The sequence below is a fragment of the Prenolepis imparis genome, unplaced genomic scaffold (assembly GCF_030444845.1).
Source record: "Prenolepis imparis isolate NDT839.2.m4 unplaced genomic scaffold, iyPreImpa1.0 SCAF_12, whole genome shotgun sequence".
Taxonomy (NCBI): Eukaryota; Metazoa; Arthropoda; class Insecta; order Hymenoptera; family Formicidae; genus Prenolepis; species Prenolepis imparis.
The window spans coordinates 12,079,346-12,099,817 of NW_028141170.1; the positions used below are offsets into that span (position 1 = coordinate 12,079,346).

The window sequence follows — 20,472 nt, forward strand, 5'->3', positions numbered from 1 at the left end:
TTGCTTTTATTATAACGATGCTGAGAGCTCACAGAATAGCATGTTTCAGAGACGACGCTGTCTTTCTGGTTTATCTGTATCAAAGATGGTAAATGTTTTATATATACAGGGTGTTAAAAAAGTGTCGCATACGCTCAGCGCTATTCGATAGAGAATAAAAATTTAAGAAAAAATGTCTAATACTATTTTTTGATGCGATGAATAGTTTCGCTGCAATTAATTATTGTAATCAGTCAATCAGCACGGAGCTACAAGAGAAAACAAACGATGGAGCGCGCGAAGTGGGAAAGAATTTTCCGAAAAAATTATTTAAAGGGAAGCAGCTTGCTTAAATGCAAATTTGGCCTCATAAAATTTAGTTTAGGTCTTATTTTTTAAATTCAGACAAGATGAAATTATTCATTGTATCGAAAAATAGTATTAGACATTTTTTCTTAGATTTTCATTCTCTATCAAATGGCGTTGAGCGTATGCGACACTTTTTTAACACCCTATATATACATATATATTTGTGTGTGTTTGTAAACGCATATACATATGAATTATATTTAATATGCGCATATATCTATATAGGTATATATGTATATATATATATAGTATATGTATATGTATAAAGAATAGTAGACTATAATGTGATGCTTGGCTATTCGCGCCGAGTGTCATTGAATGCAGAGATTAGTTGAAAAATAACGAAAGAGAAAAATAGAAAAATATTTCGAGCGTCGGCTGCTTCTGCATGTATATATTTTCTTGCAATATTTTTTGACCGAAGCGAGCTTGGATTTCTTCGAGAACAGCTAGCACAATTTTTGTAAAAATGTTCAACTTGTATTCAACTGTAAATGTTTGTTTGCGTCTGACTTGTCGACTTTTTAATAGACTTAACAAAAAGTAAATCTCTCAACATATTTTTGTTCTAGTTTATTTCTTACGGTAAATATGAATTGAAAAATATCTGTTTCCGTATCCTTCTTTTCCGACTTTGCGACCTGAGACAAAATTATTATTTCATCATGAATTCTCGAAGAGACCCAAAGCTCCGCTCAAACTAAAAATCCACGTTATTACTTGCGATTGCGACTCGGATTGTCGGTGACATTCGGCGTGACTATTTTGCGATCAATCCGCCAAGCGCATTACAATCTCATATGTGTAAACCTTGATATATGCATCTAAATAATATTTTCAACATTTTACAAAAAAGATGGTCAAAAATACATATTATCCGCAGATTATATCCAGTGGATAAATCGCGTACGGATACTAATACGATTACGGAAGAAACTGTTGATCTCGTTAACAAGACAAATAAGAAAATAAATTGATTCCCGTTGTTTATCGTCATCGTTTTCTTCATGACCTAAGAAATTACGTAATTTCATGCATTGGTCGCATGTTAATATGCGACGACAAACAGTATTTATATCGCCAATGTGTGAAAAATTCATTTATAATACACGGTTTTTGTTATAAAAAAAAAAAAGAAAAATATATATTTTTTATAAATTTCTTTATATCATCACCTGCTATCTAAAAAAAAATGCTGACTTCAGTTTTTTTACAATTGAATCGATAGAACAAATCTTGCAATCTCGACTCGTTATCGAATAATCGATGCGTCAGTACTTTGCCCTTGACGTAATACGTTTAAAGATAAAAGATGAGACAAGAAGGGGATTACGTAACAGATAGTAGGAAAGAGTCAATTTGTCCTCGTAAAACGATGCAGTTACCGTTCGAGCGTTTATTTAACGAGATCGCATGTTATCAGAGGCTACTTCTAAGTACGAGATATTATATTTTATATACGCGAAAGAGGTATGCTATGAGAATAATGTTCCATATCTTCTGTGAATCATTTATAGCAAGATACAACTTGTCTAATTTGTGCCAAACATTTTGTTCAATGTTTGATGAAAACGGAAGCTCTGGATTTCTTCTATCCAGAAAATGTTCTAGTCTTTCGACATACATTAATATATAATAAGTCTTTTCGTGTTATAAATGTTGATATTCATTAGGTACATAACTCCTAAAGGAAACCCAGATTACAAACTGTGCGACGTGCGACGTACGACATTATACAATAAACAATGGAGTGCATTGTGTATACCATACAAATTATGATTTTAATCATTCTCCCTATATGGATTTATCTTTGGTTCAATAAACGCGTAAAGGGACAGCATTATTTTTGTTTAGGTAAGACATTTTCAGAAAAATAGTTTACATAATTCGTGTGTAATTTCTGTGTATACGCGTGTTGAGATAGTGATAAAATTTTTTGTTAATTTTGAGATAATGCGGTAATTGATTTGACAAAGAGTATATATGTATACTTAAATATGTTTAGAAATTAACTTTTTTTTTAGATATAAAATTTGTTCTAAAACGACAGTGGGCTCTCTGGTGCATCTCAAAGCGGAACAGAACAGACAATGAAGATGATGAAGTAATGCGCGCGTTCGATATAAACAAAATCTTGAAACCATGCCCGGATAATCCAAAGATTATTATGGATGAAAATGTGAGTAGAGTGTAATATTCGCAAATACATTGCTTTAATCGTATATCAAAAATAAATTGTTGAGATCATTTGTCTCATATAGAGTTGCGATAGCGTATCTTTCTATGGTGCTGATCAGAAAGGCAATGCATTATTCATTAAAATGAATCACAGAGGATATCACGTAGCGGAATTAATCTTGCAATTGATCTTATCGGATGGTCGAATTTACGTGCTACCTAGTGAGATCCATTTAACATTATATATTATTACCTAATACAATGGAGAATATACTGACACACATTTGTCTGTGCAGATTATCCTGAACAAACTATGACGAAAGATACAAATAAAAAATGGTCAGCATTGGGTCTAAAAATTGAATCATTAGAATCACGACAACGTTGGAGAATTACTTATAATGGTCTTCTTCGAAATCAATGTCGAGGAGACACTTCCAACGATGACAATGTGGAACATATTCGTTTAAATTTCATGTGAGTAAAAACAAATAAAATTATGTGACAAATACGGATTATATACGGAGAATGACGATCGCGCATATTTCGTTCTTCAGATTTATAGGAAAGCCTCGGCAATTAAAATGGCCAGATGATTGGAGTGCTTATTTGCATGCGGACGCTTTAGCACGTGAATCATGGAAAAATCCTGATTGGATGCACAAAATGTAAAATTTTATTAATAATCATCATTAATATATGTGGATTACATCTTAACAATATGTACATGTATCGTTTTTTTTTTCGATACTGTAGTAAATTAATAGACTATACAGGTTTTGATCAATGGGGATCCACTATCGGGCAGATAACGTTCAAAGATTCAAATACGATTACACTTTATCTACGAGGACTCTGTCAGCGACGTTGGGGTAAACACGAATCTGATCAATTTTATCGAATCGTTACGTTTTTTGGTGTAACAAGACATGGAGCGATGTACTATCTTGGTATGAGCGATACCAAATATAGTTTTTCACAGTAAGATGAATTACTATAACAATACGCAATAAAATATCATTTATATAATATATAAGTATAAAACCTTCTATGCAAAGAGAAAAAAATTGAGATTTTAATAAAAGAAATAATACCTTTACATAAAACTTACCGTGCTGTACTATTGAAATGTCTTTGTATACTTTTGCAGATCTCTTAAAATATGAGAGTTTATCACAGAGGGAAAACTTTATAACGATGAATATTTTCAAATTAAAATAACAAAACGAAAAAAAGTGTTAATGATATAAAATTTATTGCAGCATGCAATTTGGTCATCTTGAGGATGCGAGAGGAACGGTATCTAAAATTGATTGGACCGATTTAAAACTGAGTGACTTTGAAAAAGAAAATGCTATTCCTATGAACTACAAGATTGCGTTTACAGGTACATTTTGAAATATTATTTGTCATAATATATACCGTCAAATTATATATACAGAAGATATAAAAAGTCTCGAAATCTTTATATTTTGAAAAAGAAGCATTTTCAAAAAATTATGTTCAATATAAAAGTTGTAAGATTTTAAGGCTCCTGGTACCTCGCCGACCATGTCGGAATCGTGACGCCAGAGGCGAGAAAACACACGCTACAAATTCTTAGATGCCATTTCGAAATAAAAAAATATTTCGATGAAACAGCACTTCAGATGGCTTTAGCACACTCTTAAAAAACGCCGAAAACTATCCTTTTCCCTTTATAATCAATCAACAGCTGTAAAATGTAATATTATGAGGCCCAGTCCGTCTGGTCTTTGCACATGCGCAGTCATTCCGCATGTCAAAGTCTGATATCTCGATCACTTTACGGTTGTTGATTGACTGTCAAGGGAAAAGAATAGTTTTCGGCGTTTTTTAGTAGTGTATTAAAGAGATCTTAAGTGTTATTTTATGCAAATATGTTTTTATTTCGAAATGGCATCTAAGAAATCTCAACGTGTTATTTCTCGCCTCTGACGTCACGATTCCAATATGGCCGCGGTGAGCACCCAGGAGCCTTAAGTGAACGCGTTAAAACATCGCAATGTTAATATGATCTTTTAGAAAATATATATATATATATATATATATATATACAGGGTGTCCCAGACCACCCGTACACCCCTTTTAAAATAAAAATAAATGGCTTTTATCAAAAATCGCGAACATTTTTTAAGTAAATCGGGTATGCTCTATCGAATGGTGATATTTTCAACTTTTGATTCCGACCGGAAATACGCCATCCGGACCGGAAGTTGAATTTTTTGAAGGGAACATGGTACTTTTTATTACAGATTCGAATTGTAAAAAAATAAGAAACTTTTGTATCAAACGTTTTTTCTGAAAGTGCCTCTGTCAACCTTAAAAAAGTACCATGTTCCCCTCAAAAAATTCAACTTCCGATCCGGATGGCGTATTTCCGGTCGGAATCAAAAGTTGAAAATATCACCATTTGATAGAGCATACCCGATTTACTTAAAAAATGTTCACGATTTTTGATAAAAGCCATTTATTTTCATTTTAAAAGGGGTGTACGGGTGGTCTGGGACATCCTGTATATATACACTCATCAACAAAATTAACGCATATGTATTTTAAGTCAAAATTTCGCATAATTTCAAATAAGCATAACTCCGCTAAAAATGATCGTATTTGAAAAATTTTTTTTCACTGTCAAGCTTGAAGTCTCTACTTTAAAAACCATTCGTCAGATTTTTAATTTATACTCCTCCCCCGTACGCCACTGCTTCAAAAGTAAGGATGTGTTTTGTCTCTAAAAAATTGCGTACTTTGACGCACTCCACGGGGTGGAATAAATTTTTTTCGCAAATCTTATCATAACTATCGTAAAATGTGGACTTTTTACTACAAATTTAAAAAAAAAGCAAAGTTCGTACGATTTTTTTTCGCGGAGTTATTACATATGAAAGTTACCCATACATTTTTTCCATTTAATGACTCCAAACCCTCTCTGCTGTGTGTGTGTGCGTATGCGTGCGTGCGTATGGTTAGGAGAGAGAAATGTAGGAATGTTCTCATTCAAAATTGTGTGTTCCCGCCTCGTCTTTAGATTACTTCTTCTATACGTTCACGGATATTAATGCATGCTCTAATTGTTGTTTGAGGAATTTGAGCCCAAATTTACACGCACGCACGCACGCGTGGGCGCATACACACACACACATACACACATACACTATGCGCCAAATCCAACCAGCAATCTCGTGGTGCGTGTCGGGTAATACTAATGCTGGCGGTAAATGGAAAAAATGCATAGGTAACTTTCATATGTAATAACTCCGCGAAAAAAAATCGTACGAACTTTGCTTTTTTTTAAAATTTGTAGTAAAAAGTCCACATTTTACGATAGTTATGATAAGATTTGCGAAAAAAATTTATTCCACCCCGTGGAGTGCGAAGTACCCAATTTTTTAGAGATAAAACACGTCCTTATTTTTGAAGCAGTGGCGTACGAGAGAGGAGTATAAATTAAAAATCTGACGAATGGTTTTTAAAGTAGAGACTTCAAGCTTGACAGTGAAAAAAAAATTTTTCAAATACGATCATTTTTAGCGGAGTTATGCTAATTTGAAATTATGCGAAATTTTGACTTAAAATACATATGCGTTAATTTTGTTGACGAGTGTATATAAAGATAAAGATTTGCTATAAAAATATAAAGCGATAAAAAATGAAGATCTCCCACGAGGATTTAAAAATTTCTAGATAATTTTAACCTTGACAACGCCATCCAAAATTATTTGTAATGTAATGCATCATTTAGAACAATAAGAGTTTCGGGACTTTTTATACATCCTGTATATGTGTGTATATGAATAAGCGATATACATATAATGATATCCTCTGCGAGTTATACAATTGAACACAACCGGTTCCTTTTACAAAAGAAAAAGAAACAAGAGAAAACTTATATGCTATATAAATTCTCAACTTAAATTAAACATTTTGTCCGCTCGCTGCCACACACATCTACCGCATTAGCTAGATGTATGTTTTAAATAATATGTTATAACTTATATTAACTTGTTAATATGAGTATTACGTATTAAATATTAACTTGTTTTAAATTATATGTATTTTAAACTTGATTAATATTTTTGACAATTATCAGCTGATAACTTTTAAATATTATAACATATTATTTAAAACATATTATTATTTTATTCAATTTTATTTTGGATTAACTGTCAAACTGCTAACTATCGCGATGACAGCCTCTTTATGCTACGAATATAACGTACAACGCGTATCAAGACAATTAATCAGCATCGCGGAAAAGAGGCAACAATACTTGCAAGAATCGACTTAACATGTCTTTTTTAGAAAAAGACTAGAACAACACAAGCGCGCGCTACACCATTCCTCGATTTTATATAAAAAAGAATGATGTTTTTATATAAAGTTTGTTTAAACTTGATTAATATTTTTTGACAGAAATCAGATGATTAAAGCATTAATTTGCTAATTAAATTTTAAAATAAAAATATGTTATAAAAATTAATATAATAATGTTATAAATAATATGTTATAATGCCTTATCTGCGATTAATATTTTTGACAGAAATCAGCTGATAACTGTCATAAATATTAATCGAGTTTAAGAAATTATAATACATTATTTAAAATATATTATTTTAATTGTTATAACATTTGTATTTTAAAAATTAATTAGCAAATTAACGTTTTAATCAGCTGATTTCTATAACAAAAATATTAATCGCGGATAATATATTACAACATATTATTCACAACATATTACTATTTTAATTTTTATAACATATTATTTTAAAATTTAATTAGCTCGCTATTTTAATATTTTTTAATATATTCATTTAATTAAGAAGTAATATATTTATTAAATTAAGAATAGAAGTGAGACATAAATCTAAATTAATAATTAAGATTTCGTAGCGCGATCTTTAAGGACAATAATTATTTCCTTAATTAGAGTCACAAATATATTTCGTCCGACACTTTTCGATGATCTTAATATAATTCGAATTGCGAATGCGCAGTAGAAATGCGTTTCGAGATCTATTACCGCGATATATGTATATAGTTACGCATAATTCATAAAAAGATCGTTGTCTACACACAATCGCGATCGATATCAGAAAACTAATAAAATTATTAATTAGTTTTCACAATTAATTTGTAATAACATATACTGAGATGATAGATCTCGAAACGCATTTTTCGCAAAATATATATTTATTTAATCGAATAAGAATTAAAGAAACATAATTATTATACTAAAACTTAATTATTAAATTAACGTTTTATTAATACTTTTTGACAGAAATCAGCTGATTAAAGCGTTAATTTGATAATTAAATTTTAAATTAATATGTTATAAAAATTAAAATTATATAATACATTTAAAATAATATGTTACAATACTTTAAATTCGAATAATATTTTTGACAAATATCAGCTGATTTCTGTCAAAAAGTATTAATCGCGGATAAAATACAATAACATTATGTTGAACATATCATTATTTTAATATTTTTTACATATTATTACTTTAAAATTTAATTAGCAAATTAACGCTTCAATAAGCTAGTTTCTGTAAATATTAATAAAGAAAAAAATATTAAAGGATCTTGCTCTAGGACCTATAGTATGCTGAATTTTCCCGATAAACGTTTAAACTTGAAAAGATTAAGACCTCTATAAAACCTAGAACATTTTCTGTCGGCTCGTTTTGTAGATGTTGAAAAGACCTTCAAAACGCGCCTACAGAAAATGTTCTAGGCCTTAATTTTTGCAATCAAAGTTTAAACGTTTTTTTGCGAAAATTAAGGCCTGTGTAAGTCGTAGAACATTTTCTTTGGGCGCGTTTTAAAGGTCTCTTCAAGACCTGCAAAATAAGCCCTCAGAAAATGTTGTACGACTTACACAGGCCTTAATTTTCGCAAAAAATGTTTAAACTTTGAATTAAAAAATTAAGGCCTAGGTAAGTCGTAGAACTTTTCGATGGCTCATTTTGTAGGTCTTGAAGAGACCTTTAAGAATTAAAACTATTATTTAAATATTATTCAAAGTCAAAAAATATTATTTAAATTTAAAGCATTATAACATATTATTTATAAACAAAGAAAATTTTCTTTTAAAATTTACCCTGAAAATCATGGTAATCGTGGGACAATATGGTATGGAAAGAATTTTATGAGAATTTTTCTGATTAATATTTATCAGAATAAAAAATAATAATATTTATCACAAAATATAAAATATGTTTGATTAATTTTACTAAAAGTATAGTAAAAGTATAGTAAAATTTACTAAAAGTATGGTAAAATATTTTTAAAATTCTTTTCATACCATATTGTCCCACGATTACCATGATTTTCAGGGTAAATTCTAAGAGAAAATTCTCTCTGTGAAATATTATTATTTTATTTTTTGTAACATATTTTTATTTTAAAATTTAATTAGCAAATTAACATTTTAATCAGTTGATTTCTGTCAAAAAATATTAATCGAGTTTAAACAAACGTTATATAAAAATATCAATCTTTTTTATATAAAATCGAGGAATGGCGCGCGCGTAGCGCGCGCTTGTGTTGTTTTAGTATCTTACAAAAAATATATTTATATATAATTATATATATTTTTTATACTTTGTGATATAACATTATTAATATTTACGCGACTATTTTAGCGGCTGGAAAAAATTACAACATCATTATCAATTACACAGTGGGCGATGCGATTACCTGTTACAATGGCCAGTCTTGTTTTTGGGCATGTACAACTCGTAACCTGCGTGTACATTTAAACAGCAGCGAAGGTATGTCGACGTAAATGATTCAAAAGTGCTGCAATTGTGCCAAATTGAGAGACTTGCACTTTTCGAAAGAACTGTCTTAAATCTATATATGTATTTTTAAAGAAACCATACAAATGCGTAGGTGTTGGACTGATGATTGTGTGCTGTCCATATACCGGATCGAAGCAAATCAAGAGCCTTGACAGTCCTGACATCAGAGTTCAATATTTGACACGACCTGACACATTTGCACAAAAGAACAGATACATTCTACATTTCGCTGATAAACAATGTCAAAATGAGAACATTGTCGGAGGAAAGGCATATTCTCTTGCAGTTCTGACATCTATTATTACCGATGATGTATATATTTATATGTATATGATGCATCTGACAAGAGATGCAGAAAATTTATTATAATAAAAATGTGAATTTTTTAATTTTCTTTTATAGTTTATAGTACCTGAAGGCTTCTGTGTAACGAGTTTCGCTCTGGAGCGGCAATTGCAGTATTGCAAACAATTGCAAGATTCGATCGATAATATAATAGACATCAGTCGTGGCGAAAAGAAGGAGGATCTTAAAACTTATTGTCAAAAGTATCGTCTAATGTTTTTGCTTTTTGAAAGTGTATTGCGGTTGTAATTAAATTAATCTTTGGTTTCTCAGGACAGTATCCATTATTGAAACTACTTCTATCGAGGAACAAATTAAACAAGCGATATTGGAAGGTTTGGAGAGATTAGAATTGTCTGTAAATAAAAAACATGTTCGCAATCTGTATGCCGTGAGATCGAGCGCTGTTGGAGAGGACAGCGAAGAAACTTCAGCCGCTGGTCAAAACTCGACGTATTTAGGTGTGAAGAACGCGAATGACGTTATCAGATGCGTTGCTAAATGCTGGGCAAGCCTATTCTCGTATCAAAGCGTCGAGTACAGGTAATTATTTTTTTTATCTTGCCCAGAAAAAGAGAGAAATGGGGGTGGGAGGAGGGAAGGGAAAAGAAAAGCAGATTTGTTCATGAAGATGGCAATTGTACATATAGACGGCAAAATGGATTACCCATAAAAGTATCTATGGGCGTTTGCATTCAGAGAATGATAAATGCGGAAACGGCTGGCGTTATGTTTACTAGACATCCTACAACCGGTGATCCATCTAGTATTATTATCACGTCCAATTACGGCTTGGGAGAGGTATGTCTAATTGTTAACAAAGATATAATTTAGACATACTACTTCATATACATGCTATGTATGCGTATACATACTATCATTCACATCGCAAAAGCATTTGAATATTTATCGACTGAAGCAAACTGCTAAATCGAATGAAATGTATACATGTATTGTGTCGAGTACTTTGGATTTATGAATTGAATTAATTTCTCGCATGTAAATAACATGAAATAAAATGGCCTAATATTTCTTATAGACGGTAGTGTCAGGGACAGTCGAGCCTGATACTCTAACGATTCGTAGAAAGTTGAACAATACTCTATCTATAGACGCTTCGGTGATTGGGAATAAGGAACAGAAGATAACACTGAAGGATGATATTGTGACTGGATGCACTCTGAGTGAAGAGGAAACTAGAAAGATTTCGATATCCGACGCGATCGCTTTGCGATTAGCTAAAGTAGGAATGTATTTGGAATTGCTTTTTGGATCCGCTCGAGATGTGGAATGGGCGGTTGTCAGCGAGCAGATTTTTCTTTTGCAAGCACGGCCCATCACTACCATTAACGCATGGACAGATTTCGAGCTGATGCATGAATTAGACTCGGAGGTTCCTTCTGATGTCGATCTTATAACTTTCGCCAACGTCGAGGAAGTGCTTCCGCATCCCGTTAGTCCTTTGTCAAACTCTACCATTATAAAAATAATAAACTTGATGGTTGACACTAAAAACAAATCTAATTGCACGCTTCTTCATATGATCGGGATGAGATGCGCGATGAATCATTTCAATGTAAGTATTTGCATCTGTTATTTATAAGACGAGTAAACTGATGTGATTGATAATAATTTTCTTTTCTTTCTTTCTTTCTTTTTAAAGCTTTTTTTGCAAGATGTTGACAAAGAGATAACGATGGCGAATAAAATGGCAGACCTAGCCATATGCGGACGCGTAGTAACGACGCCCGAAATCCACCGCCTTGCGGTAGAAAAATACGGTATCGTAAGCAGATGGCGGAAAATGTATTTGATGTACGATACGTTGAAAACAACGTTTAAGAGTGACGCGATAATAAAAGAAGCGATCGATATATCAAACAAATTTGTTTTGAACGCTACGGAATTCGATACACCTCGTAGTCTGTACAGTGTTATAAGCAAGAAGTATAAAGAGATCTCTCTAGTAAGTTTTTGCATCAAATCCAAAAAAAATAATAAAATAAAATAATAAATGTCTTTATCTAAATTTCAGGAAAAATGTCAAGTTTAATATACTTTGTTAACCCGCATTACAGTATTATACGGTATTATAAAACATTTACATATTTCAGATAACAAAGTGCCACCAGACAATATCCATGATAAACGTCTATTATCAGATAAGGGCGATGTCGCTTTTAACAAAGGGTGGCAATAATTTTACATCCGATCATCTTGCGGATATCGCTGTTCTGCTGAGTTCATGTACCAATGTTATTAGCAGCGAAGTGCCAAGAGCCCTGGACAAAATAGCAGCGTGCATCAGAAAAAACGGCAAAGCTGAAGAGTTTAGTAAAGTTGAACCCGCGAAAGCTATAGATTGGTTGAAATCAAATTGTCCTCCAGCCGCGGAAAAACTGCGTACCTTCTTTGACATGCACGGTCACAGATGCGTTCATGAATTAGATTTGTTCGCGGAACCTTGGATACTTAAATCTGATAGTATTATTAGCACGATTCAGGTATGAAATATTTTATCAGAAATATCTTATCGAGAAATAATTAAGAAATATTTCAGTAAAGTTTGCATATACAGGATGTCCGGTAATTCGCGCCCCACCCGTCAGATGCAGGTAGAGTAGGTTAAACTTAGTAGAAAAGTCCTCTACTATTTTGCGATTTTCCTAATAATTTATGAGAAATTAATTAAAAAAAGATCGGCCAATTCGCGCGCCCTACAAGCGCGCGGCGAGAAGAAACAGCCCACTCTTACATGGTTACTAAGTATGCGGCGAAAAGAAACAGTCTAATGTTATGCGCGGGGAGGAGCGATCTTCAAAAGACAATAGCATGTATGAGCAGCGGATAATGCTGGAGCCCCGAGTGGATTGTCTCTTCTCGCTACGTGCTTGTAGGCGCGCGAATTGGCCGATCTTTTTTAATTAATTTCTCAATAATTATTGCGAATATTGCAAAATGGTAGATGACATTAAGAATTTTTAAAGGCTCCTTCTATATTAAATATAAATTGAGTATTACATAGGCTATATATATATATATTTAATATAGAAGGAACCTTTAAAAATTCTTTAAAAAATTCTTAATAAATCTTAATTATTATTAACGATCGCTAGTCAGAAAAATAGGAGTAGTGGAAATGATCGACCAAAACTAGCAAATAATAAATCTATTTAAATTTCACGACGTTTCGACCATATGATTGTGGTCCTTTTCAAGTGAAACACTGAAACAAAATTTTTTACATATCGTCGGTGACACAGAACACTTTTAGTATAACCAATGCCCAATTTAACAAGAGATACCCATACTTACAAATAAAATTAATTACAATTACATCTCAATTATACACGATTGTCATTGTACAGCATTTTTTATTTAAAAAGTCAAATAAATTGAAAGTGCGAGACAGCAGACAACATATCCTCCCGAAGGATCGTCACAGAATAATAGATTTCAAGTAAGCTTATTTACACGACCTTAATTATTTTGTTATAGACATCATTTAAACTCTCTGTATCCTTATGTGAGTTAATGTTATTATCAAGTTTTTTAATGTAAAACATTTCGGCTATCTCTCTCTTCCTTACATGTTTTTCAATATGTAAAACATTAAATATTTGTTCCAATCGAAATCATGTTTATGCTCAGACCGATGTTTACTTATAACAGAATGTGAAGTATGATGCAATTTTATATTATTACAATGTTCTTTAAACCGTGTACTAAGATGTCTCTTCGTTAAATTGGGCATTGGTTATACTAAAAGTGTTCTGTGCCACCGACGATATGTAAAAAATTTTGTTTCAGTGTTTCACTTGAAAAGGACCACAATCATATGGTCGAAACGTCGTGAAATTTAAATAAATTTATTATTTGCTAGTTTTGGTCGATCATTTCCACTACTCCTAAAATTCTTAATGTTTAGTTTACGCCGGCTGAAAAAAGGCGTTCACAAATAGTTATTCAAAGGCGAAGGAGAGAAGTATTGTTTCGAAGGGTCTGAATAGCTTAGAGGTAAGAGCAGTCGCCCGGCAAGCGAAAGACTCGGGTTCGATTCCCGATTCAGCGACTTTCGGATCAATATTTTTTTCCCCTATATTTCTGTAGGGGGGTCAGAGGGGATAATCGGAATTAAAAATCTCTAGTAGAGATTATTCCGAAAAAAGTCTTGGCAGTGTACCAAGCAATATTCGTGCCCCGTGCACAATTATTTGATTCCAACGAAAACTTAATTTTCGTTGGAACCAACGCACCGAAATCCGCGTACGTGCTCCTATAGCCTATGTAATACTCAATTTATATGGTAAAGGACTTTTCTACTACATTTAACCTGCTCTACCTGCATCTGATGGGTAACGTGCGAATTACCGGACGCCCTGTATATTATATGTATATTATATACATACTAATATATTACATTTATATTTCATACACTGTGTGTTTTCAGACACAGGCACTGTCCCTCGAAAAGAATTATACGAGCAAAACACTTAATGTAGAGGAAACTATCGCGTCTTTGAAGACACCCGTGTCAGAGTCTATCAAAAAGAGTTTGCAACAAGTAATACCCCTTTGTCGAAAAGCTGTCAAACGCAGAGAAATGACGAAAAATATATGGGTATCTGCTATACATATATTGAGATTAGCTTACAAACATCTCGGAGCCTTGATGGTTGCGGAAAGTTGCATACCTGATGAAAACCTTATATTTTTCTTGACACACCAAGAGATTGGACAACTCTTGAACAATAACAATTCGTTACTCGTACGAAAGTGAGTCTAAATTGATCGATTATTTATTATTATACTCATTGTATATTGCTAATTTGAAATCTTTCAGAGCATTACGTAGAAAAAAGATTTATCAGCAAGTAGCAAAGTTTGAATATCCAGAATTTTGCATCGGCCTGCCTATACCAGTACAGGTTGTAATGTAAAAGTCAAATCACATTCACATACACACGCACACACACACACGCACACACACACACACACACACACACACACACACACACACACACACACACACAATAATTTTCCATTAATTTCTTCGTATATATCTCTATTATTAGTATTCCTGAGATTATAATATGTATGTCTCATTGCAGAAGACACTCGACACCTCACTTTACGAAGGATGTACAGAAATTAAAGGTACTTTAATTTGTGATGGTTCCGTGCTAGGCAGAGCGTGCGTGATAACCGATCTGTCCGAGGCAAAAAATATACAACATGGAGATATTTTGATCACACACTGCACCGACATTGGTTGGAGTCCGTACTTTTCATTATTAGGTGGAATCGTGACAGAATTGGGCGGTCTTATAAGTCATGGCGCCGTCGTGGCGAGAGAATATGGTCTTCCTTGTATTGTTGGCGCTAAAAGCGCAACTCAATTTTTTCAGACAGGTACATGTGTGTGTGTGTGTTCCTACATGTCATGATATAAGACAATCTATACATAATCTTAAAATATTATTATTTTTATTATTATCACTCATAATTGTTTTTTTATTTATGAACTTCAATTAATACGACATTCCTTTATTTAGGTGACACTGTATTATTAGCTGGAGGTGTGTTAAAATTAATTAAGAAAGCCTAAGCGAGCAATAATAAAATAGAAATAGATTTTCATATTGTTATACTGAGATTATGCCAATATACCTCAAGAGAAAAAAGGTACAAAGTTTCATTGCACTTGACACACATACAAATATTCTCTCGAAAGGAAAAGAGAGAAAGAGAGAGAATGATCTTTCTATAAAAGAACATATAAAAACGAAAAATGAAGTATATCGTAGATGAAAACTTATTATACAATGGACGCAATAAATGCAAGTAAATCGTAAATTTTACGTTTTACCTCTACTGTATGATGATGGGCCATATACAATATGCATATTTAAATGTAGCGATGAAATATTTAATAAATTAATCAATTATATTACTTACAACGCATTGTTGGGCGGTATTCTAGTAGTTATGAATTATACAGTAGTAACACGCTCAGAATCCGCCGTCAAGTAGCTAATATTTTCCGTTCCCCCCCCCCCCCCCTCATTGATAAGACACGACAATTGCAGTCGCATGCACGTTGTAACCTTCGATAGAAGAGCATCTATTCGCATACGGTCTTCCTTGTTTACGGGCTGGGGTATCGCGTCGGGGTAAAGCTTCCTCGAAGAAACTTCTGCTTGCGAGAAAACATTTCATTCAGAATATAGATTCAACGCATAATTTTTGAAAATAAAGTAATTCTAGATTATTTTTATATCTAATTTATACTTTGCTCTAGCCGTGCTGTAAGCTTGTAGAGCATTCCTCAAGAGTATTATGTCTGTCCGAGCTTGGATAATTCCGGCCGGACGAAATTGCGTAACGCACGACATGAGTCGTGCGAGTTTCAGTCTCGATTATGTGGGATAGAATTCGCTGTAATAGAGCTGGTGTGATTCGGCGCACCTGCGAGAAAGACAAAGACGTTAAAAATTATATACATGTATATAATTGGGTGTATTTAGCATACACACACAAGCCGAATTTGACAATACATGACAATGTATTACCTCCGCGTGTACTGCGATCAAGTTCGCCAATATTTCTTGGGCATATGGTTTTAGATGGGTTGGCTCTGTATCAAAGTTCATTTTCCAAGTTCTTTATAAGAGATTAAATCATTGTTCCATAATATGGAGAGAGAGCCCGGGGTTTCGGCTGATGATGCCACAGAGCGTCCAAAATATTTTAACATTCCGTATGTCCCGGGAATATCAGAACGATTCAAGCATATAGTCCAAGATAAGAACATAATAATGTCCTATTCGGGCCTGAATAAACTCCGAACTTTTATCAAAGTCTCCACAAGTGATTTATAAAATATTTTGTAAGGATTGCGACGCGTTGTATGTAGGCCAAACAAGCAGATTATTAAAAACACGCATCGCAGAACACCGTGGCCATATCAATAAAAACACCTCACAACAATCTGTGAGCACAGATCACAGATTGTCAAATCACGAATTTAACTGGGAGGGCGTTGAGATTTTGGATGAAGAAATTAATTTGGACAAAAGATTAATGTCCGAAATATTATATACACTAGTCAAAAAAATTATCGCAACACTTAATTAATATCAAAATTTTGCATAAATTCAAATAAGCATATCTCTGCGAAAAATTGTCGTATTTCAAAAAATTTTTTTTGTTTTAAAGACTACAGTCTCTACTTTAAAGAATTTTTGTTCGATTTTGATTTTATCCTTTCCTCCTTTCTCCATTCCTTTAAAAGTAAGGACGTGTTTTTTTCCCCAAAAAATTGCATAGTTTGACCTCTACGGGGTGTAATACATTTTTTTCGCAAATATCATCGTAACTATCGTAAAATATGGACTTTTCTCTACAAATTTGAAAACAAATTGAAAACCGTACGATTTTTTTCGCAAAGTTACGGCGCATCAAAGTTACCTATGCATTTTTGTGCATTCAATTACCGCCAACATTAGCATTACCCGATGGGTACCACGGGGAGGTTGCTGGTCGGATTTTGCTCATCGTGTGTATGTGTGTTGGGGCAGGGATATATGTTCGTATATTTAAAATTGTGTATTTCTGTTTCGTCTTCGGAGGACTTCTTGCAGACGCTCACGCATATTAATGCAGGCTTTAATTGTGGTTTGCGGAATTTCAAACCATATTCGATGTAGGGCTGCTTCCAATTGCTGGAAATTGGTTGACGGTCTCTCAAAATCACGCAGTCTTCTTCCCATCATGTCCCACAAGAGGTCATCCGAAGACAAGGCAGAAATACACAATTTTAAATACAAACATATATCCCTGCCCAACACACACACACACACACACACACACACACACACACACACACACACACACACACACACACACACACACACACACACACACACACACTAGTTATGATGATATTTGCGAAAAAAAATTTATTATACCCCGTAGAGTTCGTCAAACTATGCAATTTTTTGAAAAAAAAACACGTCTTTACTTTTGAAGGAACGATGGGAGGGGGAGAGGATAAAATCAAAATCGAACGAAAGTTCCTTAAAGTAGAGACTTTACCCTTTAAAACAAAAAAAATTTTTTGAAATTCTACAAAATAGAATAGCTTGTCTAAAATTTTCGTGCATATGTGTGCACACACACATATGCACGAAAATTTTAGACAAGCTATTGTTTTACTTAGGCTTCCAAATTGATATCTAAACATTCACTTATATTCCTTTATTCAATTCCAAGTTCGTTCTGGTCTTATTTTGTATATACAAACTGCCAATCGTACGCGGCGACCTCCGTACAAGAGTAAAATGGCATTAAAAAATTAGGTACCGGAAAGTTATTGGCGTGAAAATATTCCTTAATTAATATTATTTGAAGATATCTAAACGTTGAATTAAGTGCTCGTTCCGTTTGGCAGAATTTTCGAACTTTAACGTCGGTCGCGGCGACCGCCGTACTAGAGTAAAGTGGCATTAAAAAATTAGGTACCGGAAAGTTATTGGCGTGAAAATATTCCTTAATTAATATTATTCGAAGATATCTAAACGCCGAATTAGGTGCTCGTTTCGTTTGGCAGAATTTTCGAACTTTAACGTCACTCGCGGCGACCTCCGTACAAGATTAAAGTGGCATTAAAAAATTAGGTACCGGAAAGTTATTGGCGTGAAAATATTCCTTAATTAATATTATTTGAAGATATCTAAACGCCGAATTAGGTGCTCGTTTTGTTTGGCAGAATTTTCGAACTTTAACGTCACTCGCGGCGACCTCCGTACAAGAGTAAAGTGGCATTAAAAAATTAGGTACCGAAAAGTTATTGGCGTGAAAATATTCCTTAATTAATATTATTTGAAGATATCTAAACGCCGAATTAGGTGCTCGGTCCGTTTAGCAGAATTTCTTTAATTTCGGTCGCGGCGACCGCCGTACAAGAGTAAAGTGGTAGAAAAGAATTTATTTTTGGAAATTTCTTAACGGATTCTGAGAGCACTTAATTAGCACCTAATTATTATGTACTAGTCCTTTTTTAAATTATTTTATTTATATATTTTTTTATATGGGGGTCCAGCTTAATGTTAAGTCAGCCCCCCCCAATATAAATTTAATTTTCTGCCAAACGGTTCGAGCACCTAATTTCGGACTTCGGCACCTAATTAGCATTTAATTAGCACTTAATTTTAATTAAGATAAAAATTAATTTTGCGTTGGTGGGGGGGCTAACTTAATAGGGGTATGCGAAAGGGTATTCGCATGTACAATTGAATTATTTGCTAGAAATATTTTTAACGCTCTTTTTGAAATAAACAAATATTGTAGAATTGAGCACAACTATATATACATGCAAGTTTTTTAATTTTCGCGAATAACTTTCAAAATTGAAATTCTAAAATGTAAAAAACTATAAGTCTTAGAATATTTTCCTTCTTAATTTCTGTCAAAAATTATTATAATCGAAGATAAGATGTTATGACATATTATATACAACATAGAACTATTTTTATATTTTTAACGTATTATTATTTTATAATTTAATTAGCAAATTAACGTTTTATTAATATTTTTGACAGAAATCAGTTGATTAAATCGTTAATTCCTAATTAAGTTTTAAAATAATGTGTTATAAAAATTAAAATAATATATTTTAAATAATATACATGTTATAATACTTTAAACTCGGTTAATTTTTTTGACAGTTATCAACTGATTTCTATCAACAAACTTTATATTATTTTTTTGAAAATATAACTCTTTTGAATGTAAAATTGTAAGCGCTTAACGCGTGCTTGTTTTGGTCTAGTAAAATAAAAAACGTAAAGAAAAAATCATACGAATTTGATAATAACTCATATCTTTGCTTCTTTGTTTAAAAATGTATAAATAAATATAAACTACAAAAATGAATGATATCATTAAAAAAACTTACCTTTTTAAAAAAAGGTAAAAAAAGGGCGCCAAGTCCACACGCCATGTGAAAAAGTGTTATACAAAAAACAATGTTTTTAAATTATTGTAAAAAAACTTAATATTTCTAAAAAAAATAATGCTATCAAAAAATTGCGCCAAATAAATAAAAATTTATGTTTTATAAAAAATTTATTTGTTTTATTATTTTAAATATTTAAAAAAAGTTACTCAGCCAAATATAAATGTGTATTTTGCAGATTATTATCTGATCTGATATAAAATTTATCACAGAATCATCTTTGTATTTTTAAGAATGATGCATCTGCACAGTCAAAACGATTTAGACTCGATATTGAAACAATTAAAATGACGAACAAAAACTTGGCATGCCCGGGTCGGGGCACTAAAATGACATAAATTTCGTAATAAGATTGCTTAAAAATTAATTTATAAAATTTGTTTTTTAAAGTAATAATTTGTAAAGTAATATAATTAAAGTAAGATTTCTTAAATTTTTTAAAAATATTCCACATTGAACGATGTAATTGCGCTACTCGTCTCTTATAATTTTATATTTCAAACCTTATTTGTTAAGCTTGAAATATGAATTCTTACATTAAATTCTAGAATTTTAATTAATTTGTTGATATTTTACATTTTATGCTATATTATGCTAAGATTATGTATTTGTGATTAATTTTATATATATATTTTATTTATATGCAGATACTTGAAGATTGCATGTCAAATTTCATTTTAAAATATTTAATTTTTAATGCCCCGACCCGGGCACGCCAAGTTTTTGTTCGTCATTTTAATTGTTTCAATATCGAGTC

The 20,472-nt window shown here is 32.5% G+C and overlaps 1 protein-coding gene and 1 long non-coding RNA gene across 5 annotated transcripts; one reads left to right on the forward strand and one right to left on the reverse strand.

The window, feature by feature from the left end:
• The first annotated feature begins 1,691 nt into the window (after positions 1–1,691).
• On the forward strand, positions 1,692–15,650 carry LOC145943536 (rifampicin phosphotransferase-like). 4 transcript variants are annotated; one of them, XM_083051118.1, is made up of 20 exons: positions 1,692–1,818; positions 2,022–2,202; positions 2,373–2,527; positions 2,610–2,748; positions 2,823–3,003; positions 3,084–3,194; positions 3,283–3,507; positions 3,789–3,913; positions 9,194–9,322; positions 9,444–9,664; positions 9,755–9,900; positions 9,971–10,240; positions 10,348–10,498; positions 10,737–11,273; positions 11,361–11,663; positions 11,812–12,201; positions 14,148–14,473; positions 14,541–14,625; positions 14,809–15,109; positions 15,253–15,650. In XM_083051118.1, exons 2-20 carry the CDS (start codon positions 2,094–2,096, stop codon positions 15,303–15,305), a joined length of 3,957 nt encoding a protein of 1,318 aa, XP_082907244.1. In that variant the 5' UTR covers positions 1,692–1,818; positions 2,022–2,093; the 3' UTR covers positions 15,306–15,650. The 4 variants fall into 4 exon arrangements, with proteins under 4 accessions (XP_082907244.1, XP_082907245.1, XP_082907246.1 ...); XM_083051119.1 differs by lacking the exon at positions 15,253–15,650 and having other exon boundaries at positions 14,541–14,633; positions 14,809–15,009; XM_083051120.1 differs by lacking the exons at positions 14,541–14,625; positions 15,253–15,650 and having other exon boundaries at positions 14,809–15,009.
• Positions 15,651–15,770: 120 nt separating this feature from the next.
• LOC145943537 (uncharacterized) lies at positions 15,771–16,893 on the reverse strand. The gene is made up of 3 exons (XR_014426533.1): positions 16,270–16,893; positions 15,989–16,165; positions 15,771–15,893 (listed from the first exon to the last, which is right to left on the reverse strand). It is a non-coding gene; the product is annotated as an uncharacterized LOC145943537 (long non-coding RNA).
• Positions 16,894–20,472: the final 3,579 nt, after the last annotated feature.

Coding starts and splice junctions, on each gene's coding strand:
- LOC145943536 (XM_083051118.1), top strand. CDS start 2,094: ATGGAGTGCATTGTGTATACCATACAAATTATGATTTTAATCATTCTC. Junction 10,241..10,347: donor TATCAAAGCGTCGAGTACAG/GTAATTATTTTT, acceptor TTGTACATATAG/ACGGCAAAATGGATTACCCA. Junction 15,110..15,252: donor AACTCAATTTTTTCAGACAG/GTACATGTGTGT, acceptor TCCTTTATTTAG/GTGACACTGTATTATTAGCT.